General features: G+C 46.7%; 2 protein-coding genes across 5 annotated transcripts; both read right to left on the reverse strand.

Moving 5' to 3' along the window:
• Nucleotides 1-11,478: 11,478 nt before the first annotated feature.
• On the reverse strand, nucleotides 11,479-12,889 carry LOC109740868 (protein CURVATURE THYLAKOID 1A, chloroplastic). 2 transcript variants are annotated; one of them, XM_020299917.3, is made up of 5 exons: nucleotides 12,465-12,889; nucleotides 12,299-12,390; nucleotides 12,092-12,199; nucleotides 11,908-11,979; nucleotides 11,479-11,821 (listed from the first exon to the last, which is right to left on the reverse strand). In XM_020299917.3, exons 1-5 carry the CDS (start codon nucleotides 12,601-12,603, stop codon nucleotides 11,756-11,758), a joined length of 477 nt encoding a protein of 158 aa, XP_020155506.1. In that variant the 5' UTR covers nucleotides 12,604-12,889; the 3' UTR covers nucleotides 11,479-11,755. The 2 variants fall into 2 exon arrangements, with proteins under 2 accessions (XP_020155506.1, XP_020155507.1); XM_020299918.2 differs by having other exon boundaries at nucleotides 12,477-12,775.
• Nucleotides 12,890-19,138: 6,249 nt separating this feature from the next.
• LOC109740869 (carbon catabolite repressor protein 4 homolog 3) lies at nucleotides 19,139-23,107 on the reverse strand. Of its 3 annotated transcripts, none has more exons than XR_012190129.1 (13): nucleotides 22,754-23,083; nucleotides 22,207-22,370; nucleotides 22,067-22,132; nucleotides 21,941-21,993; nucleotides 21,769-21,850; nucleotides 21,241-21,321; nucleotides 20,982-21,074; nucleotides 20,672-20,704; nucleotides 20,500-20,557; nucleotides 20,296-20,407; nucleotides 20,126-20,211; nucleotides 19,973-20,057; nucleotides 19,139-19,802 (listed from the first exon to the last, which is right to left on the reverse strand). XR_012190129.1 is itself a non-coding variant. In XM_020299919.4 (13 exons), exons 1-13 carry the CDS (start codon nucleotides 23,013-23,015, stop codon nucleotides 19,647-19,649), a joined length of 1,344 nt encoding a protein of 447 aa, XP_020155508.1. In that variant the 5' UTR covers nucleotides 23,016-23,107; the 3' UTR covers nucleotides 19,139-19,646. The 3 variants fall into 3 exon arrangements, 1 of the variants encoding a protein (XP_020155508.1); XR_012190128.1 differs by having other exon boundaries at nucleotides 20,491-20,557; XM_020299919.4 differs by having other exon boundaries at nucleotides 20,487-20,557; nucleotides 22,754-23,107.
• Between the last annotated feature and the right edge of the window lie 2,734 nt (nucleotides 23,108-25,841).

Consider the following 25,841-nt stretch of genomic DNA (forward strand, 5'->3'; position numbering starts at 1 on the left):
ATGTTAGAACAGAACTGTCGTTTTGTGCCCCTAAAGATGAAGCTTGGGCGGCTAGGCTCTCAGCGAAAGCCGGTGCCGCCTAACACTTTCCTGGATGTCCTATATAACCCTTCGGTTAAGTTGCCTACAGAGGAGGACTTGGCTATCCCTGACCCGGAGGCACGACTGGTGGCGGCTCTTCATATCATACCAGACTGGACAATGCCATATCTGGCTTATATAACCCGGGGAGAGTTGCCTGAGGATGAAATTCTGGCCAGGCAAATAACCCGGCGGGCTAAGTCAATGATTGTTATCGATGGCGAGTTGCATCATCGCAGTGTTTCAGGGGCATTCCAGCGTTGTATCTCCCCTGAGGAAGGTCAAGAGATCTTGCGCGAGATCCATGAAGGGGATTGTGGCCATCATGCCGGTTCAAAATCTCTTGTGGCCAAGGCTTTCCGTCATGGTTTTTATTGGCTGACGGCTCACGCTGATGCAGAGGACTTGGTCAGTAAATGTGATGGCTGCCAAAGGTTCTCCCGACGGGCTCATGTGCCGGCTCAGGAATTGAGGATGATCCCGATCACTTGGCCCTTTGCGGTCTGGGGGCTTGATATGGTCGGGCCTTTTAAACGGTCCAAGGATAAGAAGACCCACCTCTTGGTGGCAGTGGACAAATTCACGAAGTGGGTGGAAGCTGAGCCAGTTAGCAAGTGTGATGCAGCCACGGCGGTTCAATTTATGAAAAAGGTGATCTTCCGCTTCGGCTTTCCACACAGCATCATAACAGACAATGGCACTAATCTGTCCAAAGGCGCTATGGAGGAGTTTTGTCAAAGAGAGCATATCCGGCTTGATGTCTCTTCGGTGGCACACCCCCAATCCAATGGTCAAGCTGAGAGAGCTAACCAGGAGATTCTGAAGGGCATTAAACCCCGGCTCTTGGTCCCTTTGCAACGGACGCCAGGTTGTTGGGTGGAGGAGTTGCCCTCCGTTTTATGGAGCATCAACACTACTCCTAACAGGTCTACAGGCTTCACGCCTTTCTTCATGGTTTATGGAGCAGAAGCAGTTCTCCCCAGCGACATCCGTCATGATTCACCTCGTGTGGCGGCTTATGTTGAGACGGATAATGAACAGGCGCGCCAAGATGCTCTGGACTTGCTGGACGAACAGCGTGATGTGGCAGCCGCCCGTTCAGCGATTTACCAACAAGACCTGCGCCGTTATCATAGCCGCCGGGTCAAATCCCGGGTCTTCCAGGAGGGCGACCTGGTGCTCCGGCTCATCCAGGATCAAACAGATGCACACAAGTTATCCCCACCTTGGGAAGGGCCTTTTGTGGTCAGTAAGAACTTGCACAACGGGTCATATTACCTCATTGATATCCGGGAGCATAAGGACTCACGTAAATCTGAGGAGGAGACCCGTCGGCCGTGGAACATAGCTCAGCTTCGGCCTTACTACACTTGAGCTTCCGACTCTTGTGATGTACATATTTATCTCAGCCATGTATATATTATGATAAAGCAATAAAGCAGGACCTCTGTCCTTTGCTCTCTTCCAAAAATGTGTGTTGTTACATGCTGACTTACAGAAGATCCGGCTTATGATCATCTTCGAATCTAGCTGTAAGCAGTAAAGTCGCTTGGGGGCTTCCTGTTCACACATGGGTCGTATTCGAACCAAAGAGAACATAGCTGTCGATACCCATTTGATTGGCAAAGTGCCGAGCTCATCGGGAAGTTGCCTCTGGTCATATTTGAATCATAGTGTAACCCCTCTGAGAACCGACGTGGATCGTATTCGAATCAGCGTCGTTAAACAAATTTTCAGAATCACTTGGGGGCTTCCTGTTCAAACATGGGTCGTATTCGAACCAAAGAGAACATAGCTGTCGATACCCTCTTGATTGGCATCGCCAAACCCACTGGGGGCTATATGATCGTATCCGAATCTTAGCTTAACCCCTTTGGACCGAGTTTCTGGTCGTATTCGAACCGGAAGCCCTTAAGTTTTTATATTTTACCACAAACTTGCTTTGATCATGTCAAAGTATATACTGCCGGGTTTCACTTGCCGGCTTAATTTCGGTTTATCTTGTTAGTTGAGCATCATGGATGTCATCAAGACAAATAAATTCGAGTTAGGGTACCAACCGTGCTACCCGGGTTATTTAACCCGGAAGTATGCTTACAGGCTGTTAAGTGTGTCATCACAGCTATGTTCGAGTATAGTTAAGGACCGATCTTTTTTGGTTCGTATCCCGGGTTATCCATCTCAAACACCTGATTCTCAGGGCGGTAAGCCGCTTTGCGACTTGTAATTTGCCTTTCTATGCAGATATTTAAAGGCACTTTTTAAGGTTGAGAAGGACAAAGGGATAATTCCGACCCGGAGGAGCATCAAAAGAATGACTTCAAAGGATTTCAGCATTCATTACGTGCACGATGGCACGGCAGAGATAAATTGTTGCACCTACTCTATTACAAAAATCTTTCAAAGTTTCAAGGATGGGCGTTGTTTGGTGAGCCGCTAGCCGGTTTATGACGCCTGCTGAGTTGAAGTCCCCGGCTCATCTTCTGCTTCGGCTGATCCCAAGGCTTCGAAGGTCGACGACTTCCAGTTAATGCCGCTGAGAGCTTCGAACTGAGCTTCTTCGTCAATTAACCCGGCCGGGTTAATCTCCGGGGCGAAGGTGTGCTGGCGAGCCGGGGGAATCAGATTGATAGCTTCATAGCGAGGGGTTGGAATCCTCTGATTCTCCGCGTTGTATCCCGGCTGATACTTGGTTAAATCGGTGTCGTTCCCGATGATGGTGGCCACCGGGCGCACAGCCTTCACACAAGCCGCGAAGTCCTTCTGGTCGAACGCTGAGCCGTCTTCTTTCAGGCTAGGGTAACCCAGGGCGATATCTGCCGGGTCTAGCTCCGGCAAGAAGGCTTTGGCCCGGCTCAGGGCGGCGATTGCTCCGGATCTCGCGGATGCTCGTCGTAGCTCCTGGATCCGCTGCGGCAGAACTGCGAGCCGGCGCAGGACTTCGGCCAGATGAGTCGGCACTTCATTTGACAGGGCCACCACAGCTAAAGCCCGCTGTGACCCGGTGTAGAGCTGTTCCACCAGGGTGTACACGGCCTTTAACTTGGTGACCACGCTCTGGTTCAAGTTGGCGCTTCTGGAACCTGTTTAACAACATCAGATGACCCGGTGATAAGGATGAGTTAAGAGATGTAAACATTCCAACTTGAATGAAAGCCGGTGAGGCAACTTACCGAAGATGGCAGCTACCATTTGGGACACTTGGCGCTTTAGACCGGAGAGCTCAGCGGTCTTCTCAGTGAGGGCCTTCTCCGCCTGTTCTGCCCGGGTCACCAGTGCAGCTTTCTCCTCAGCCCAGGCCTTCCGCCCAGCGTCGAATTCAGTCTTCAATTTCTCCTGAGCGGCGATGCTGGAGACAAACTTGGCATTTGCCTTCCGGGTTTCCATCTCTTGTGCCTTCAGCCGGCTCTTGAGATCCGCCAGGTCCGACTCTAATTTCTTGCCAACAGCCTGCATACATTTCTGGGTTATTAACAGTCATTCTATAAAGTCCCAAGCGCTTTCCAAGCAAAGACACTTGGCACTTGGGGGCTAATGCATATTGAACGTATCTATCTATGTACGGCCGGCTCAGTTCAGTAAGCCGGAATCTAAAGTCTACAACATATTCAAGTATAAGTCCTAGACTTGGGGGCTAGAATGGCAAGGATCACTATGCGGAAAGTAAGAGAACAGCAGAAGGTTACCTCAGATTTTTGTTGGATCTGGTTGACCATGGCGATCTCGGCGTCCCGGCTCTTGTGAACCTGGCTGATGTAGCCTGAGACGAGTTCTCCAATACTTAAGTCGGTGTAGCTGGAGAGATCCAGATTCACTCGGTGGGGTTGCAGCAACTCCTCCCTCGCGGAGCATTTGGCCAGCGCGGTCGGCCTCCCCGGCTCAACAAACTCCGTCCGGGTAATTACCACGTCCGGGTCTTAGCTGGTGGGGCTGAGCCGGAGGTCTCCGGGTTAGCTAATGCTTCGGTCGTTGTCTTGGTGGTCGGGGCAGGGGCTTCAGGCGCCGTATCCATGGGAATGGTAGCTTCAGGGGCGGAGGCGACTGGCGGCTCTTGAGCCGTCGTCTCCGGCTCAGGCAAGTCGGGCACTCCGGCTGACCTGGTCTTCTTTGCTCTTTTGGTGAGCTTTGCCTGGGCACTGAAAAGGCAGAAGTGTTAGGCATACAAAGGGTAAGTACAGACAGATAATGTAAGGAGATTGTTATTACCCGGGGGCAGTCTTGAAGGCCGGCAGACTTGACTGCATGGAGTCACCCGAGGAGGGGGAGGTCTCCTGGTAATTGGAGTCAGAAAAGTTGAGTGGCTGACGGATGACACCCGCCAACGGATGAAAAGGGTACAGGTGAGAAAAAACCTCAGTGCGGCGTTTCCTCGTTGCGTCGGGTAACCCAGTGGAGAGGTCGGCGTCCTTGCGGGCCCGGGTGTGACGCCGGCTCTCGTGAACCTGCTGCTTCAAAAGAAATTGAGGGTCTCGGTGAGCTAATGGATGGGAAAAGCTTACTTTCCGGGTTACCCTTCGGACTTTCAGCTGTGGTAAAGGCTCCGAGCCGGAGGAAAGTGATGTTACCTCTTCGACCACCGGGTTACTGGCGCCGGTGTCATCCTGTCAATAAGCAAGTGTTGATAAGGCGGACAGCATCAGACAACATATACTGCAAGAATTTAAAAGATTAAGGGTTACCTCTGACTCGGAGCTATCGCTTAATTGCAGCAGTTCCGAAGCAGTAGGTCTGTTTCCCTTTTTGCGAGGGGCGGCTCTCTTGGCGGCTTTCTTCGCCTTCCTGGCCTTCTTGGCCGCCTCATGGTCATACTTGACCCGCCAGAATTTATCATCAGCCTGAGAAATACAGTAATGAGTTCTTAGTAAGATGACAGGTAAAACAAAATGGAAAGGTTAAAGTCAGCGGCTTACCGCTGGGGCTGGATTGGTCTTGCAGAACGGGGCTAGCCCGGTTCTTCCACAGTCTACCAGGCTCTCGTTTAAAAGAGCCTTGGTCTCTTCTTCAGCAACGTCTTCTGGAAGATCATTGCGACTGTGCCTCTGCGGGTCATCCTTTCGCCCGGTGTACTCACACATTAAGCCGGGGCGGCGGCTCAATGGGATCACCCGCCATGAGATCCAGACCCGGACCAGGTCAATTCCGTTCAGACCATTGCCTAGCAGGGCTTTGATCTTGTTGATCGTTGGAAGCAGAGGCTGGCGTTCTGCGGCAGTCAGTTTGTCGGATAATGGATGAGTTGGCTCCAGGCGCGTAGGGCGAAAGCCGGGCAGCGGGCTCTCATCAGCCGGGGACGTGTCTTGGCAGTAGAACCAAGTCATGTTCCAGTCCTTGGGGTGACTTGGCGGTTCTGCGTAAGGGAACAGACAATCCCTGCGCCGTTGGATGGAGATGCCGCCTAACTCTAGACTTGGACCGTTTGCGCACTCGGTTTGGCGGTTCAAATAGAACAGCTCTCTGAAGAGCAGCAGACTCAGCTCTTCTCCAAGATATACTTCGCAAAAAACTTGGAAGTTGCAGATGTTGGATATGGAATTGGGTCCTATATCCTGAGGCCGAAGATCAAAGAAGTTGAGCACGTCCCGGAAGAATTTTGAGCCGGGCGGTGCGAAGCCCCGGCTCATATGGTCGGCAAAGATCACTACCTCCCCGTCTCTCGGCTGTGGCCTTTCTTCGGACGGGTCAGGGGCACGGTAGGACATCACTTCCTTCTTAGGCAGATATCCGGATTTAACGAAGTTGGCCAGGGTCTCTTCGGTGACGCTGGATTTCATCCAATTGCAAGTGATGGGAGCCTTGGGAGGCATGGTGACGGTTGGTGGTCTACGAGGAAGAAAAAAGTGTCCGGGTTAATTATAAGCCGGAGTATATCATTCAAGTTACAATGACGGCTTATGAAGGGGACTAATGGTATGTATTGATACGGTGGGTTATCTAAGCCGTCGGGGCTTTTAGGATAAGTTGGTCGTCTACGGCTTACTGCGGTTAAGTCGGAAGATACTACAGAGCATGATTCTCTTTAAACCAGAAAGTTCTACGGTGCGTGTTTTCTCTAAGTCGGAAATATAAGCCGCTAAGATTCAAGGACTGCAGTTTTTACTAAGTGTGGTAAACAGATTTCACATATTACAGTAACTTTTTTGGATCAAAGTAGTCGGAGCGGAGAAAGTTTTCTAGACCTAAAAAACAGAAGCAGGGGAGGTTCTTGAGATGGAACCCAGTCCTTATGCAGTAAAAAGAGGTGTTCTTGCAGAAGAAATGAACCTCAGATATCTACCGCGGTGGTTCTACACAAGCCTAAGGATCAACGGGGGCAGTGGCTACAGGGGTTACCGAAACTTGCGGTAACAGTGATGAACATGAAGAACACAGATGAACTCTGTCCTAGATCTATGCTAGTAAGGCAGAGGGGATTCACCGGAGCTGGAGAAGAGCGGAGGTCGCCGACGTTATCTGGTCCGAGTCAGGTTGATGCAGCGGCCGGGTTGAGGAAGACCAGGGGTGCGACGGCGGCGGCGGCAGAAGCTCGGGCAGAGGAACGGCAGTGCGAGGAAGAAGAAGGAGAATGTGAAGAAGAGAGTGCTGGGCCGGCCTATTTATAAGGCCGAGTCATAAGCGAGCGCGGGATTTGAGGAGGCCACGGCGTGGTTATCTCCCCCCTCACGGCGCCTCGATTCTCGGAAGGTCAGTAAAAGCAAAGATCCGTTGCGGATCTGGCGGAGTAAAAAACGGACTTAGTGGAGGATGACGTCACGGCGGATTACCCGGAGTCCAGAGGATGACGTCACTCCGGGTTATGACCTTCACATGAATGATAAGCCGGAGATTTTTTCTGACTGCGGAGCTGAAGATTGACACGAGCCGGCTCAAGTCAATCTGGGGCCTAATGTTGAGGATATAGACCTGGGGGTCACCCGCCAGGAGGGCCGGGTTACTCCAAGGATCATTACCAGAAGCCCGGAGCTAAGTTTCAGGATAATGGGCTAGAGATGGGCTGAGACCCGGATATGGCTTAAAGCCCGTAGTTACAATCATTGTTATAGTAGACTTGTAGTGTAAGGCAAGTATTGTTTTAGAGCCCGAGCCGGACACTCTTATGAGCCGGCCGGGACTCTAAGGGCTGCTGGGCGTCAGCCTCCCTATATAAAGGGACGACCCGGCAGCGGTTTGGGGACGACAACAATCTCTCCGAGAGCCGGGATAAGTGTTTAGCTCCCTGGCGATCGTAACCCTAATCAATAACACCTCGAACTGGACGTAGGCTTTTACCTTCACCGTAAGGGGCCGAACCAGTATAAACCCTCGTGTTCCTTGTCCCGCATAACCCCTTCAAGCTTCCTAGTTGCGATGGCTCCACGACTAAGTCCTAGCCCAAGGACATCTGCCGTGACAATTCCACGACACCGAGGGTGGCATTTTTTTATCTAGACTAGAGGATTTCACCTTTTAAGTTCAGCATGGCAAAAAGAAATCTAGATCACTCAACTTTTTTGGTTTAAAAGTTATAACATGGTAATTTTAAACAAAAAAACACTTTTGTTGGGCCTTTTGGATTGGGGGATCGCGCTGGGCTTGCCTGCTGTCAAACGAGCGAAAACGGTCGCCGGGAGCTGCCCCCCCCCCCCCGGAATGATTTGTTTGATAGGGGCAGCTCCCTCTCGAAGCTAGATATTAGGGTCCAAAATAAAATGCAAGAGGAATCAGATGGTATATTTGAGGTCGCCAAACATTAATTTGTAACTGGATACTTATAAAGGTGGCTTTTGGATTTACCAGAAAGCAAGTCGTGGGTCGTAGATTGATCAAGATGTGATTTCTCCATCTGAAGATGGGGATATATTTTTCTGGACCCTCTCTAGTGTTTGGTTTCATAAAACACATTGCAATGCCTATGATTAAGGTGTTAATGATATTTCGACGGATTCCAGAACATGGTCAAAAGAATGGGGTAGAGCTGGAAACTAGGGTGACCTTTGCCTTGAGCACGACATATATCTTGAGGAAAGGGATCACATGACATGTACAAGATTCATTCAAATGGTCTTCGTATATGTGCGGGAGCAATGGCGACGCCAGGCCCAGGCAGCCTAGGCACTGCCCTGAGGCGTGAGCCTCTTGTGCTTTCGTTGACTGTAGCATGCACTGTAGCTATTGTGCTACAGTGCGAGAAGGCTGCATGGGTCATGGGATGATCCTGCCGCTGTTACTGTGTGGGATTCGGTATGAGTAGCTAGACCCGACTATCAACTATTGACTGAGAAGGTGTTCTCGGGCAATGACTACATCCACGCATATATGAATATGTAGGGGCGCACACTTGATGGAATAAGAATTAAATACGGAAAAGCTAGAGCGGGGAAAGGACCAGAACGAGTTTTGGAGCCAACCACCCATCCCCCAGCCACATGGGTCTAAGGGCCATTAGTGCAAAAGTGGGTTGGCCGCACCAAACCCTAAGGAGGCAAGGGGGCTACATCATCCAATGTGGTTGTTGCCCCTCTGCCTTCACCTTTCTCATGTTCCCTATTGCTGCCGAGGGTTGCTAGCACCGTTCTGCGCTAGATCCCCATTCATGTATGTGGGATACCTTCAAGGCATGGCCGTAGTCATTGTTCTTGGATTGAAACCACTATCCTGGATGACATCGACTACTTCGACTAGAACTGCTTGCACTAGGTTGTCAAGTAGCACACTCATGACCTGCACCTGCATACCGTTCCTTGGTGACATGGTAGGATTTTTGATTCGTGGTTGTCGTAGCCTACACGTTTCCCCAACACTATTGGGTGATGCAAGTCCGACCCTCGTGTGTGGCGAGTGCTGCAAAGCTGGCGAGTGCAACAACCGACTACTGCGAGCGGTGAGGCCCATTGTGAGCCTGGACAGGCCTGCTACGAGCGATGATGAACAACGCCTCGATTTTGTTCCTTTAGGGGAGGGGTGGGGACCTCAGATTTGTGTTGCAGCGCTGGAGTTAGGTCTCTTAGGATTAGAGTTCTGCTACTTGGGGGCGTATGGTAGTGATTGAGGCACCCCGCAAATCAAGAATAAGTTCCCCTCCACTCCTGGCCCACCTCGCCGGTAGCGGTCTTGTCGATGGAGTAGAGGAGGGCGAGGAATTGTCTGGTCGCTGCTCTTTTGGAGTGGTAGATCTTGTTGTTTCTCGGTGTTATGTAGGTGGTCCTCAAAGGCGTCTTCCGACATAGTGCACGTGTTGTTTCGTGTCTTGGTGATCTAGCTCCTTTTCCGGCAGGCAACATTCAGCCAACTTCGATGTAGTTGGGGGGTTTGTAAGGTTACGTCTCCCCGGATCTATTTGGCAGGTGGTCTTCCAGCCTGCTTGTCGCCTTCCTATCCGAGATGACAAATATTTGCTAGATCATTGTCATCGGCGTATTCTAGCTCCAACGGCGACTCCACACCCGCTGCTCAACAACGTTTCCCTGGCTCCGATGATGTTTCAAAGGTCCGGAGGAGACATCAAGCTTTGCTCAGGGCGCGCTGCGGGTGAGTGCAGGAGAAATACAACGTCGATTTCCCTAAGTACATGTGTGTAGTTTTATTTTTATTTTTTGTAAGTATGGCCTTGTAGGGGGTGGTCAGCTGTATATGACTTTTGGTCTTTTCGGAAACAAGAGGTTTGCTTACGTCATGATGAAAACCTAATTGTCATGAACGGGAAACATTATGTTTAATTAGTTTTTGCGTGTTGATGGGAACTATAGAAAACCTATAAAAGGGATGACTACACACATCACATTATAAAACACCGAGGAGTCGGTGAGCTTAATAGCACCTAACAACACTAGCACCAAGGAAGCGTCATCCTCATCACATTAAGCAACACCGAAAGATGATGAAGTGGGATGACAATCATCGATATCCAAAGTGACTACAAATGAAAATATCCATATTTAATGTAGATTTGGGTTTACCTCCAAGAGAGAATTCCTTATTTGGCCCTTTCTTAAAATTTGATTCCCTATTTGGCCCAAAATAAAAAAAGTTCCCTATCTGACATCTAAAGTATTTTGTTCCTTATTTGACACTTTCGTCCATTTTAGACACTAAATGGTTTAAGTGTGAAGTGAAAAGACCATTTTGCCCTTAGTCCATTGTGTAACTATCCTCGATGTAGTAAAAAAAGCAACCAGTTCACCCATATTTTAGGGATGTTTAATGAATGCTGCGCATATATGTGTATGCTCTAATATTTTGTTCATTAAGTAAGTCTGTGCGTGTAAAAGCATAGAAATACACTCGCAGAAAAGTACAGTACCATATACCATATTTTGGTTAGTCTCGCCGGCCGATTAGCCCACGGCGCTGAGGAGGTCTCGGCCTTGCGTCCACGCACATGGCGCCGTGACGTGCGGGTTGAGGGGAGCCTCGGCGTGGAGCCTGGCGGCGCGTGTGCGTGCGTCTCCTCCGAGCCGAGCCTGGCGGTCTGCGTGCGTGTCTTCTCTCACGGTTGCACGGGACGGGAGGCTTTATCGATCGCTGATAGCTAACGTGGGCCTTGGCTTGTTGAGTCACCGTTGGGTGCAAATACGGAGTATACATGAGTGCATGCATGCAAGCCAATTACAAACTTGGATAGTTTTGCATGCACGTATTTATCTCTTTTAGCAATTATTTCTCTTGGATCAAAGTGTAAAACTTTAATCTTTTTGCAGCACTCTATTCTACATGATGAACTCTACAAATAAAGTCCAATATTGAATATATTCTCTCACTCGTAAAAAAATTCATCAACACTAATCAAAATATGGACTGTACAAATTATACGGATATTTTGTACAGCTTTTACGAGTGAGAGAATATATTGAAGCATACATATACATATGCATCATCCATTGAACATCCCAAAAACATGGGTGAACTTATTACTTTTTTACTACATCCAAAATAGTTACAAAATGCACTAGGGGCAAAATGGTCTTTTCACCTCATACTTAACACCGTTAGTGTCTAAAATGGACAGAAGTGTCATATAAGGAACAAAATTTACTTGAGGTGTCAAATAGGGAAGAAATTTTTATTTTGGGTCAAATAGGAAAGCAAATTTTAAGAAAGGGCCAAATAAGGAATTCTCTCTGCAACTACAAATATCAGGCAATTGCAATTATGGGGTATAAACTGTTGCTGCTAAATGCATATTGTAACTTCAACATTTTATTTTGGTATAATGATCATTGTAGAGCTTTACTAAATTAAACTAAGATAACTCATTAGTTTCAACCCCGCATTATCATGTAATATCAAATTAAAACATGTTATTTGCATGTAAACCTCATAAGTCGATTAAGAGATCATGATTTACACCTTTCTATATTTATTTATTAATACCAAATAAATATACTAAAATAGGTGTGCATCAGCTTTGAGTCACTTATCCTCTACAATACAATACGAGTTTCATTTTATATTCATATAAAGTCAATTCGACGGATCACGTTTCCCATATGAACACATTGATATAGAAAACAATAGAAGACTTCCAGAAACTGATACAATTTCACTATTGTCACCGCACACCAACCAAAGCGCATTTCTTTTTTCATACAGATATGTATGTAACGCACAAATGCAGTGGATGGTACTCTAAGCAAGTAGGTGTTCTTCCATTACATGGACAGACAAAAGAGCCATCGAAAACGTTCCAGAGAACTTGAGTTTATTCTGTTCCGGCAATCTTCTTCTTCAAGCTTTCGATGTCGGTGGCCAACTCTTTCCTGCTTTCCTGTGAGAAGTAAGAAACACCAAAGCATCCATGTAAATAAATAATCTTACGCAAAATTGGCCAATTCAATTCAAACATTGGTATACCTTGAAGAGGAGGTAGCGGTACACGAACCACCCGGTGTAGCCGAGCCCAACCAGCTCCAGGAGCTTGGGGAGCTGCACAAAGCAGACCACAGAACATCATAAATTCATCATCCACCACAGTTCAGAGCTTGGGGATTAACTGCGTAAAAAGAAGAGGCAGTTAATTTGGTCAGCGTGCACGTACCAACGGCACGGAGTTGATGGCGCCGACGACGACGGTGGTGAGCCAGAGCGCGACGACGGCGCCGCCGCTGTAGAGGAGGAAGGTCGGCTTGTCCTCAATCGCCTCCCACTGCCACACACACAGGAGAAGAGAAACTGGTGACGATAGGCACATTGTACAGGAACTGATATGCCCATACGTTTACGCAGGCAGGTAGCTCGTACGAACCTTCCCCTTGAGGTCCTCGATGATCTCGTCGCCGCTCGCCGACGTGTCGTCGGAGGCGGCCTTCACGCGGAGCAGGGACGGCCTGGGCGCATCTGCAAGCTCGGCGAGGTCGTCAGAGCCAAAAGAATTCTCCGAAAAAACTCGGCTGATAGATACTAGTACTAACATGCATGTGCACCTTGGAGGCGGAGCGGGTGGAGGTTGCGCCGCGGGAGGAAGGCGGAGGAGCGGGGGGCGGCGTTGCCGGTGGCGGCGGGGAGGCGCGCTCCGCCGAGGAGGGCCACGGAGTACGCCGTGGCAGCCATTGATCTGTCAGTGCCTTATCGCTAGAGCTATCGCTTCCTCGGCCTCTCGCTCTGTGTATCACCAAACAACAAAAGCTGGAACGGTTGTTGTGTAGGAGGGGCTCTTGTGCGGCCGCGCTCGCCTGCGTCTTTGGTCCCTCGGGGCGGTGACGTGGCGGCGCGCTTGGCTGTGATTGGCTGCCTCCCTATCTTCACATCCATGGATGGCCTCCCTGCCCTCCCATACCAGGCATTCCTTTGGTTGGTGCCTGATGAGTGGGGACTGGGAATTTGACGGTTGGGGACAATGCAAAGGTCGATCTGCATTTTGCTAGTACCACTCAGCTTCTGCATCTGTATGTTTCGCTATTGCAGCAATTTTTAGTTTTTTTTTTCTTTTATGAAAAAGACTTGGCCTCATACGAAAGTCCATCAAAAGTATAAAACAGAACACACATAATAAAAATTACTCCATCTATAGATTAATAGATCATTAAATGACCACTATCCCATCAGAACGAGCCGCCGACACCTAGCTCCCTTACTAAAGCCGGTCTGACCTCATCAATGGCAGCAAATCCTAATATATTAGGGGATATGTGCACGTTTGGTTAGTCTCCTACTTCTATAGCTGTCTAAATGCAAGATCCTCAAATAATAGTGCCAACGAGCGAGTATATAGCCCATAGTACAGACTGCCCAGATTGGCTGGAACTGGTCTAGCTGAGACTTAAGAGCATCTCCAGCCGTTGGCCCCCCAGGGGGCGCTTAAAACCGCTGCCTGGGGGCGAGCCGGCGCTAAAATCGGCGTGGGGGCGAGCAGGTCCCAACCTGCTCGCCCCAGGGTCGCCCCCAGACGCGGTTTCTTTTTAAGAAAAACGGAATTCGGCAAAGTTCGGCAAATTGGATAAAACGCTCGGCTAAAGTTCGACAAACTTGACATATATTCGACATGTTCGACGTTCCATAAGATATTTAAAAAACCCAACTAAGGGGCGAAGAAGTCGTTGAGAGCTGGAAGTACGCCGCCCACGACGCGTGGTTGTCGGCGGCGTACTTGGGGAGGGCGCGCTGCTCCTCCGTCAAGGACGCCCGCACGCGGTCGACCTCGGCGGCGAAGATGCCGGGGCGAGCGTCGACATCGGGCACCGGGGGGATGGGGACGCCCCCCGTTGCTGAGCCTCCACCCCGTCGGCCCGGCGCGCATGTCTGGCGGCGCCGGGATGTTGGCCTCGAAGAGGAGGTGCGCCTCCTACTCGTGGAGCGAGTGGCGGCCGAAGCCGTTGGCCGCCGCCGCGTCGCCGGGGAAGCGTTCGGCCATCGCTGAGAGGGAAGGGAAGGGGAGGAAAGGGGAGATAGGCAGAGCTCGGCGGCGGACGGGAGAGAGACAGAGCTCGGCGGCTGGTTTGGGCTCGGGCTGGTGTGGCCAGCTGCGAGGGGGAGCCGCTGTTTTTATAGGCCCGCGCCGTGTGTACACGTGGCGGGAGAGGAGGCGTCGCCGCGCCGTCCGTGACGCGCCGCACGTGAGGAATCAATGGCAAGGCTGACCGGCGGCAGCCTTGCCATTGATTCCCCGCGGGAAACCGAGGCGTTCTGGGAAAAGACAAGGCGCGCGTCGCTGACTCGGCGGGCCCGCGGCTCTTTCGCGCCAAAACCGCTCGCCCCGGCGCCCCCCGGCGCCCCCCAGCGCGCCGGGTTCGGCCTGGGTCCGTCGGCGCCAGTTTCGGCCCAAACCGGCGAAAAACGGGCTTCTGGGGGCGCGACTAAGTTGATTTTTAGGCGCCGGCGTGAAAAAACGCCTGAGGAGGGTCTGTTGGGGACGCGGCTGGAGATGCTCTAACTATGCTCTAATTCACCTCAGCTGATGTCATCCTAGTTGTACTTCGTTAGTTTTTCTTTTTGGGCTGGCCTAATGCGTTTTCTTGTTTTTTCTTAGCCTAGTAATTTCTGGTGTTGTGCGGCAAGAGGCTTGAGCAGAACTACTAGTCGTAGCGACGATGAAGCTAGGTGGAAACTTGTAGGGAAAAGTGTTTTAGGAACAATTAACACGACAAACTAATTAACCATGACATTTTGTTGATTATTATATTGGCAAAAATGGTGCCGCAAGTATAATGATAGAGTTATGTCAATTTCCTGTCGCTCCATTTCCACATAAACCATGTGTTTTTTCCTTTTGAAAATTGCTTTGCCAATTTTAAAATGTCCGCTTACTTGAAAAATATTCGTCGAATACGAAAAATGTTCATGAAAAACATGCAGTTGCAATCCCGCCTTGAAAACATGCAGTTGCAACCCGCCTTGAAAACATGCAGTTGCGGCCCCTCTTAAAAACATGCAGTTGTGATCCGCCTTAAAAACATGCAATTGTGACCTACCTTGGAAACATGCAGTTGCGGTCCCTCTTAAAAATATGCAGTTGCGACCCGCCTTAAAATCATGCAGTTGCGGCCCCTCTTGAAACATGTAGTTGCGACTCCGCCTTAGAAACATGCAGTTATGACCCACCTTGAAAACATGCACTTTGCGGCCCCTTTTGAAAACATGCAGTTGCAATCAGGTTATAACACGTGCAGTCTAGTGGTGGACATGCATGTGGCCCTGACAACTCCCCCTCTCGACCACAGTTGTGACCCTTTTTTTTAATCTCAACTTCATTATTGTGTTGACACGGTGAATTAAAAAAAATTACAAAAGACAAATTTTGTAAAGCTAGAACCTAAGCAAACAATTTGAAAGCTTCAGTAACAAATGAATATTAAGCTAAAAAAATTAATATGCTAAATTTAAGAAAAGAGAAAATTGTGAAACAATGTTCTAATATATATAGTGAAATAAGAAAAAAATCAGAAAGAAAAATAAAGAAATCAATAATCATGAGAAAAAGGTAAAATAAGTCATTATAAAGAGTTTACCCCTCAGCCGCCAAAAAAAAAAGAGCTTACCCCTAGAAGCTATTGTGAACAAATAACAAAACGAGAAAGCTATTTTCTTGCCGACTGTCTGTTTGCAACAGATCCGCACGCATCCAGTGCCATCGATTTCAGATCGGACGGACGTATTTTTTCCGCTCGAAACAGTGCAACTGAGAAAAAAGACATGAGGTCTTATCTTAGAGCCACAACCATCCCACCACACCATTCTTTATGTTAGACATAGGAAGGTTACCTTTTTGACCCGCTTTGATTATTGCATTAGTACAGGCTTTTTTCAGTTTTTTGGGCTTGTTTTTTGTGCAACTTTAGTCCTATACCTCACATTTATATACATGTTCATCAATTTTGCTCCCGCATGCAAATTCTCACTATTTTTTTTCATCGACTTCTTGTGTCAACAACTTTTTTCACCAAAGGAAAATAATGCAGAACATCATGGTAATATACGCACCACAAACACGATAAGTTACGCACAAACTCTATGATAACTTTTTTGACCTGAGAAAAAAAAGTTGTTAAAAACATATCCCGACAAATCTATCGTTCAAACCACCTCAATACTGCAACAAGTCTGAACGCCCTGATCGTCATGAATCTCCTTCCGAATGGCTAGGTAGGCCGTCAAATAGTCTGAATGCCCTTGCCCATGCTCTCCCGGCCCGTCGGTGTGCACGGCGGCCAGCTCCTCCACCAAGGAGGAGATCGTCCTCTCCTCCAGTGATGAGGACCAGGCACCGCCGAACAGCCACCACAATAGCCTTCCCGACTCCTCAAGGAGGCCGCTCTCACGAACGAAGATTTCATCCGTGAGATCGAGATAATGATGGAGCGGTCGCTCCATTACATGGGCCTGTCGCCACCATCACCAGCGCGCGTGAAGGAGGATCCGCTGTCCCCGCCGCGCCACCGCGTGAAGCACGAGCCGACGTTCCCGCTCCGTCCTATGAAGGAGGAGCCGGCCTCGCCCCGGCACAACCGCGGCGTCTAGATTGGACACCACATGAAGGAGGAACCGGCCTCGCCCCCGCACCACCGCGGCGTCTAGATTGGACGCCGGGTCAAGGAGGGGTCGACGTTCCTGCCACGCAGCCAGTACGGCCGCATGCACGTGCCACCGTCTCGCCGTCGAGGAGTCGCCGCCGCGATCAAGAAGGCGCGGGGCCGCTCCCTCGGAGGAGGCGGGGGGGAGGGGGGTTAATGAAATAGACTCCCAGTGCATAGCATGGTACTTACACACCACAGACCTGATAACTTATGTACCCCGGTCCTGATTACTTTGGCACATGGGGGGTGTGGGGGGAGGGGTGGTTGATGAAATATCCCCCTGATAACTTTTATGTGAATAGCATGGTAACTCACACATTGCAGACCTGATAACTTATGTACTCGGTCTTTGATAACTTTTTGGCATGGGGGGAGGGGTTGATGAAATATCCTCAGGTAACTTTTGCGTGAATAGCATGGTAACTCACACATTTGAGGACCAGTGCCTCGGTGATATCCTATGTGCCTCGGTGCTGATAACTTTGGCGAGGGGGTGATAAAATGCACCCACGACAACTTTAATGTTAATAGCACGGTAACTCAGTCACCGCAAACCTGATAACTTATGTACCCCGGTCCTGGTAACTTTGCCGCCAGTGGGGGGGAGGGGTGGTTGATGAAATATCCCTTGGTAACTTTTACGCGAATAGCATGGTAACCCACCCATCGTGGACCTGGTAACTTAAGTGTCACGGTCCTGATAACTTTGGCGAGGGGGGTGATGAAATATCTCCCCGGTAACTTTTGTGTGAATAGCATGATAACTTACACATCGCAGACCTGATAAACTTATGTGCCTCAGTCCTGATAACTTTGGCGATGGGGTTGTTTGAAAACATACCCGAATAACATTTGTGTAAATAGCTTGGTAATATAGGCATTGTATACGTGATAACTCACGCACAAACATCGCGGTAAATTTAACCTTAGCTAATAAGGAGGTTAGAGAAACCAGGTTTATGCCCCGGTAATATCCGTGTAAGCAACATGTCAACATATGTAGCACATGCGTGATAAATTACTTAGCCCATTAGTAGTAACTTTTGATATGAAATTAGTCGTTGTAACATATCAACATGGGATCTACTTTCGAGGCTCTCATCAGGACGATTTTTTATGTGAAAATGGGTTTTTGATCAGACTGATGGTTTGAACTACAAAACATTTTGAAGTTTTCAAATAGAGGAAAATCTAAGATGACATCAGCTTTTTTGTCCTCTAGTTCATTTACACATGGGGAGAAGGTAGAAGGATCATTTTTATGCCTCGGTATTTTCAACATAAACAAGATGTAACTTAGTTTATTTATTTTATTTTTTCGGGAAGATGTAACTTAGTTATCACATACGTGATAACTTACTTAGTCTCGGCCCGGTAACTTTTGGTCCGAAAAATAGTCGTCGAAACATATCAATATGGGATCTAGTTTTGAAGGTCTCGTCGCAACACATCTTTTATGTGAAAATGGATTTTTAATATGACTGATGGTTTGAGCTACAAAATATTTTAAAATTTTGAAATAGGGGGAATCTAGGATGACATCACCTATTATTTTCCTCTGGTTCATTTGCACCTCGGGAGAAGGTTGGTTGACCATTTTTATGCCTCGGTAATTTCTATATAAACAAGATGGTAACTTATGAACTAGAGACGTGATAACTTACTTAGCCTGAGCCTGATAATTTTTTACCCCAAAAAATAAGTCGTCGAAACATATTAATATGGGATCTTGTTTCGAAGATGTTCTCGCGACGAATCTTTTATGTGAAAACGGTTTTTCAATCAGAGCGACGGTTTGAGCTACAAAATATTTTGAATTTTCGCATTGGAAAGAATCTTTGATGACATCATCAATTTTGTTTTTTCTGCATGTATATGATTATTAGCTGCTAATTAACTGCTAGTAGACAGTGGACACGCACAGAAAAAAGAAATAAGATGAAGTTAATACATGCATGCAAATTAGAAAAGGGGGAATTGTGCGGATCTGTTGCTTAACTTCCGACTGGGCGGAAGTTAGCAAAGTCCATAACAAAACATGCAAAAAGCTAGGAGCGTCGCATCCTTTCGATCCCCATCTTTCCTTCGTTTTTTTTGGGCAACCATCTTTCCTTTTTGGTCGGGTAGAAAAGAAGAAGAAAGCCCGCATAGCTCAACTCGTGCAAATAAGCAAAAGTAACTCGTCGCTTGTCTGTGGGCTCGTAGAAAAGTGACGGTAAGACTCAGACACATGGGCTGCCCCTGGTACAGATGAGCCGTGCACCAATCGCTCCCGCGATAACCAACAGAAGCCATCACGAATCTTAGCATGACAATCGGAGGGCTAGAAAAGTGACTGAGACCATAGTTAAAACTCAGCAAAACCGTAATAAAAGTTACAAGAGATCAATAGATAATCAGAAAACCACTATCACTACCAAAACGAGCCGCCGACACCGACACACAGCTCCCCTACTAAAGCCAACCTGGCCTCATCAATGACAACAATTCCTAATATAATTTATTACAGGATATATGCAACGTTTGGTTAGTCTCCTACTCCTATATAGCAGTCTAAACACAGGATCACCAAGCAATAGTGCCAACGAGCGAGTATATAGCGTATAGACAGAACGAGTACACTACAGTCGTCATGTACAGACTGCACGTTATAAATAATAACGATAGCGTGTCAATATTCTGCGCAAAATAGGAGAATAGTTACACTGAGTACCAAATGCTAAACTGCCAAATATTATTTTTCTTTCCTTGTCCTTGACCTACTTGTTTTGTATACTTTGCGGACAACACTCGAGCGTTTGGCCATAACCTTGGCATTGGAGACATCATCTCCACACACCTGATCTGATCCGTATCAGCAGGACTGGAATCCACTACAGGTTCTGGCAAAACACCTTGCACATTCACTCACAGCGTGTTTGGCAAGGATATGACATGAGCCTTACAATAGATAAGATAATTTCTGCATCTGAATCCTGACTGGTATGGTCACCGCCGCGCATACTTTGATGTGCTGTGCGCTGTGCCCTCCGAGTCAGTTATCCTAAACCTTTCCTACCAATTGAATAACTAACTTGCATCAGCCTAACTATCACTGTCTGAGAAATATATGTGTTTTGATGTGCTTGCTTCTCGTGCAGATTCGTCTTGGTCGGATTCATCTTCTTGCTCGGATGCATCTCTGATCTGTTCCGAGAAGATGAATTCAGCAACAATGGGCAGATGATCACTGCCCATCTCCTGATAAATTTTCAGCATGACATCATTGTAAGCAGTTAAATATGAACATTATGTATAACAGGAAATTTACGACCAAAACTAGAACATGACATGACCAAAGTTTAAACCATATAGTCCTTTTTCACATAAAGATTTGTCTAACTATTATGATGTACTAAATGAGGAAGTACCCTGGTTGGAAGACCCCTCGTTCTCCTCAAAGCATCCACAGGTAGTGTGTCCAAAACTCTGGAGCATTCTAGCCCAGGAGTATACCTTAAACAAAGAGGCTCAGCCACATTGTATATGTGTAGAAAAAGATACAGACATGATTAGAAGCGTACCACAAATAATCAACAGTCCCAAGAAACCTCTTGTGATATGACGTTGCTAGAGGTTCGCCATGATGACCCCTATTGCTCGAATTCCCCTAAAATAAATCGGCACTTCATTTCAACTATATGTTGAGTAGTCGAAGAGAGTGCTTCAGTTTCCACGAGAAAGTAAATACTACCTTTAACATGGCATAAGAGCTAGAGAGCTTCAACGGATGTCTCGCGACCATGACATTTGAGGACCCTGTCGCATTTCTCACTTCTTCGTCACTCCATTCGCAGTTCAGTAAACTATAAGGAAGGTAGATACAAGTCTTAAAACGAATAAATGTGCTAGGTCAACTAAGATCTGACAAGAAAGTAATCTGACCTACAATACAAACCAAATTCAGAGCTATCCAGTCCAGACAACTGCCTTCTATCATGCAAAGAAACATTCAGCTGGTGACACAAAAAAGAGCACATTGTATGCATGGTCAATCAATCAATCCTATAATAACCAGAGTTCACTATAACTTTCGGGATATGCAAGAAATATCTAATGCAATATTTCACCTTCATTGTTGACAAGAACTTGTAGATGGCACTCTGCTCCAAGGAAGAGAAAAAAGAGAAGTTAGAACAGATGAAAGAAAAATGTCAACTCTAAATCACAAGATACCACATTTCAATCAAAAAAATTAAAACCTATTTACAACTTAATACTCTAATTGTACCATCCTAGACCCGCAGACAATCTAAAGCACTATCACTCATGAGCGGTAACATGTCATCTCAGTTCCAGAAACCAAACACTTGTTACAAGTAATTATCTTTATGTGAGAATCTTAAGGCACATATATGCAAGGAAGCAACTAAAACGTACTTCGGGTGTGCTGTTAAAATCACCAGCAAGCACAATAGGAATTCCATCCCATTTTCCAGCAAGAGCATTCGCCCTCTCCAGTAGCATGCGGATCTGGAGGAAAGGAGAATCAGGAGTAAACAATAATTTGGGTAAATTTGGAAGGAGTAAATAGATATCTGCCAAATTTGAAGTGATCAACAGTCATTTCTAACTATGCATTACATTCATATCAGATACGCATCAAACAAATGATGCTGATTTAACTGAACTGACATACCTGTCCCATTTTTATATCTCCACGCTTTGGATTAAACAAAACATGGATATTCCCGAGTACAAATTTTTGGGTTCCGTTAAGCTGAAAAGGAAACATGTAAGAAAAAAAATTAATACAACCATTTTCTGCCAACATTAAAACATTGGTTACTTAGCAGAGACCTGAATAAGAAGAAAAAATATACAAAAGATGGGTAGCAGGCAAGCTATTTAGAAAATGCACGATTGTTGTACATCATTTGGTTCATTTACACAATGTAAAGGAAGCTAAAATTATAATAATACATGGTGCATGTTTCCAGATAGAGCTATTCAGCTCGCAAAGAAAAGATAGAACTATCACAGAAAAAAGGATATCCAGTCTCCCCTCCTCTATTTCCTGCTAGTCAGGCCCATATCAAATAGGGAAAGGATTACTAGCAGAAGAAGCCAAGCGATTATCTGCTAACTCTTACCAGATGAATGAGAAACTACTCCTTAATTTAGTTAATGAACTGAACCAACTAGTGCTTTATGTAAATCCAAGTACCTCAAAAACTAATACTTGAGCAACATTATTTCGTAGACTGAATTCACTAAAGTCAATACTATCTTCCTCAAGCAGACGTAACCTACAGTTCAAACAAAGAAAAAGGATGAAATTGCTGCTTTATTCCAATCAATAAAGATAACAAGCGGAGAAGGGGTAGCATTAGTCATACCGTTCTGACTTCCAAAAGGTAGCACATCCATCTTTAGCATCCCCGGTGCGCCCCTGGGGATGGCACAGGACTCAGCTTAGGATTTGAAAGGCAGAAATTCAAAAGAGAAATGTCATAGTGCTATACCTTAAAGCTACATTCATAGCCTTTGTTCTTCATTTCTGCAGCGATTTCCCGGAATCTATCCACCTCCTATTTTCCAAACACAAAGTGTTACAGAGTACAGTGGAAGGATGACATCGCCAATTTGCAGGTCGAGTTCTTGCCTGAAGACACACTAAGTCAGAGTCCCAGTGCCTAATTTCATGGATAATAAGCCTTCTCCTCGAATCCCACCTCAAAGCATCCCAAGGGACGTCCAAGTAAAGGTCAGGATGGTTCCGTGCATTGTTATCCGCCAAGATGTTGTATGACATGATTGTGCATGCATCTACCAAAAGAAAGACAGAAATCATGAGTAAAAAACTAACAGTGCACAAATGCCTACATCTCAGCAACACAATTGCACCCAATCTGATATAACTTTGTAATAAGCAACACACTTCCAAGCCAACAAGCCAAACTGATCCAACATTGTCACGGAAGGACACACGAAGATCATGACTTTGTGGGAAATTGCACTAGCTGGGTAGAAGCTTTTGACTTTCACCGACCTTTTTTCCTTTCGAAAATTACTTCCACTAACTAATTGGTTGAACTAGCTCCTTATACTATACCTAATGCAAAGGGTCAATTTTATCAGACCTATACACAAACAAGTGGTGAGCAAAGGTAACCAATCTCCTCGACAGCAATATGCAGCTAACAGAATACCTGAGCCCGAGGTCGATACCTCGTCCGCGAATACCCACCGCCGGGAGGGCACCGGAGCATGTGGCGCGTGGTACCCCTGCCAGACGCGGCCAGACGCGCCTGCGGGGTCCTGCCAGCGGCGGCGGTGGTCGAAAGGAGAGACGTATGCGGACGCGCGCCACACCGCCGCGCCGGGAGCAGAGGGAGAGCGTCCGCGCTTCCTGGGGCGAGGGGCCGCGGGAGCTGGCGGCGAGAGGCGCGCGCGCGAAGGGTTGTACGCCATTGCGGCGACCTGTGGCGGTGGGCCGGCGAGGGGTGGGTGGGTCAGGTCGGGGTGAGAGGGGAACGGAATTGGACGGGTTCGGTACTCGTTTTGCGGGTTCCTATATACGAGGGGTTGAGTACTATAAGTGCCTCAAGATCTGGATCGGACGGTTCAGATGTGTTGTGATTCTAGGTTATTTTCTTAACCACCGTTCCACATATATAGTGTTAACTAGGACAATGCCTGCCCGTCAAAACAAAAAACCTAAATTCTAAAAAGTGCGTACGCACTAATTAGAGGAAACGAGCTGCCGCTCTTACACAGGCATGCATGTGGTTTTGCGGTCTAAATTTTGTCTTTATTCATGACGTGGCATGTACTACTAGGATGGTTACATGGGCAAGACACCGCATTATTTCATGAATGCGTATGTCCATTTATTCGGGTTCTCAATTTTTAAAAAGTCATATCTTTTAAACCGTGCTTCGGAATTTAGATCCGTTTTCACTATTGGAATCCTCGCGACGAGATCTTTGAAACTAGATTCCGCATGGGTATGTTTTGACGAAATTTTTTTATGCCAACTTTGATGCTATATTGTGCAACTCTATTACTACATGGTGCAACTTTAGTACCGGATTGTGCAACTTTTTTTTAAAACCAAGTTTGCAGCTGCATGATCCAATTCTTATGATATTGCAACAAAGGAACCATGACAATCAACTTTTTATGACGTGCAACTAGTCTATTACCTCGGCCAACTACCTAGTAGTCGATGTGCAACCCTTCCCCACTTCCCCTATCAGTGGTATGTGCAATTTAGTATGTTGTTCATGCTAACTGCCTATTTAATCGATGTGCAACTCCTTCCCCTCCCTACTTGTGGATACGTATGAGTTTTAGTTGGCGGGGGCAACAGACGGAGTTGCACATAGTCTGCTAGGCAGTTGGCCAGGGCAACACACGAAGTTGCACATCCACGAGTGATACAAGAGAAAGTTGCACATCATTGTTAGATAGTTGGCCATCGCAGCATATGAAGTTGCACACCTACTGCTAGGCAGTTGGCCGATGCAGTATATAGTGAAAGCACATCCACGGATAGGAAAAAAGTTGCACGTCAACTACTAGACAGTTGGCCTCGGCAAGAGACGAAGTTGCACATCTCACTCCAAGTGGGTACTTTTGGGGTGGAGGTGCCATCAGTAAAAACTACACGTCCACATGGTAGGTGCGAAGTTGCACATCCACTGCGGTTAGTTGCACATTGACTGCTAGATGGTTGCACAAAACATGTACTAAAATTGCACAAAAAATATTTTATCGAAACATACCCGTGCGGGATCTAATTTCGAAGAGCACGTCGCAAGGATTTCAAAGGTGGAAACGGATCTTAATTCGGATTCGTGGTTTAAAAGTTATGGATTTTCAAAAATTCATAAATCATGAATTAAATGCTAGAAAGTCATCCACCCCACGCCATGCATGAAAAAGCCAACAACCGAATGCATGCATGTGGATCATTTAATGCACTATTGATGGGTTGTTTCTGTTTAACCATTTGAGACAATAAAAATTTTCCTAATCAGATGGGGGAGACAAATACTTTCCAAAAAAGATCAAAGTTTTCCTATTTTCGCCGGCTGCTCCGGAACGCGAGGGGGCAGCCGACCGCTGTGTAGATGCATCCAACAAAAAATAGGACAATGCCTGTGTGTTGCCATGAGATATAAATCTTTTTTAGTATGTTACATTGTGATTTATCTGTTCATATTATTAATGTGATTGTGTAAATATATGTCATCAAATTTTGCCCATGATTAGTAAGTAAATTAAACTGAAATAGGCACAGAAGGTAAGTAAATTATGATGATTTGACTAGCATATAGGGAAGTTTGAAAAAATAGTTGGTGGAAAGAAAAGTAAAGCATGAAACATCACATTCTTCTTAAGTAAAAAAAATCATAGAGATCGAGATTTTTTTTTACAAATTGTTACGAAACTATTTTGCACGGTTATAACATCTTCATGAAAAAAATGTTGTGAAAAATTGTTTCATAACCACCGATTTGCTGCATTACTATTTTGAATTGTTGCGAAACTTATTTTGTATTTTTGGTAACATATTCTGGAAATACATTGCCAAGACTTGTTGCAACGATATTTTCTTTTGGCTATGGAGGTGAGATTTTGTCAAGAAACATGGACAATTAAGATCCGTCCAAATGGTTGAGGATTAGTATAATCTTAACGGTTAAATCAAATTGCGAAACGCAGTTTTGGTTGAGGATTAGTATAATCTTAACGGTTAAATCAAATTAAGTAGTCCTGATCGTGAGGCTGTAATTGGTCTGTGTTGTTATGTGTACACTGAACTGGGTGCACTTAGCGATGAATATGTTTGCTTGTTTAATAGTAGTATAGATTAACAACTTATGGGATGCCTTCACATTGTCAGTCGCACTGTCCAACAAACACGCCTACATGCCTACCCGACTTTTGCTGCGTCGGGATCCAGACAACCGACGTGCTTTCAAATGTTTAGACGGCTTAACTGTGCTTAGTAGCCACCTCGAACGGCTAAGAACGACAACCTGTCTGATGAGGTAGTCGATTTCGACGGGCAAGGGCATTCACCGGGAGCCAAGGGATGTTGTCCCAACTAAAACAGTCGCAGTAGGCATGGGATTGGACGAATAACTTTTCTTTCTGCTCACTACATGTACTCAATGGACCCATGGCCATCACACATTCCAACTGGGTGACCAAATGCACCACCGACAAATAGGCAGGCTAGTCTTTCTTTTTCGATGACCCCGCGCCATTGTATTGATGAGGACGCTT

The sequence above is a fragment of the Aegilops tauschii genome, chromosome 7 (genome assembly GCF_002575655.3).
Source record: "Aegilops tauschii subsp. strangulata cultivar AL8/78 chromosome 7, Aet v6.0, whole genome shotgun sequence".
NCBI classification, from domain to species: Eukaryota; Viridiplantae; Streptophyta; class Magnoliopsida; order Poales; family Poaceae; genus Aegilops; species Aegilops tauschii.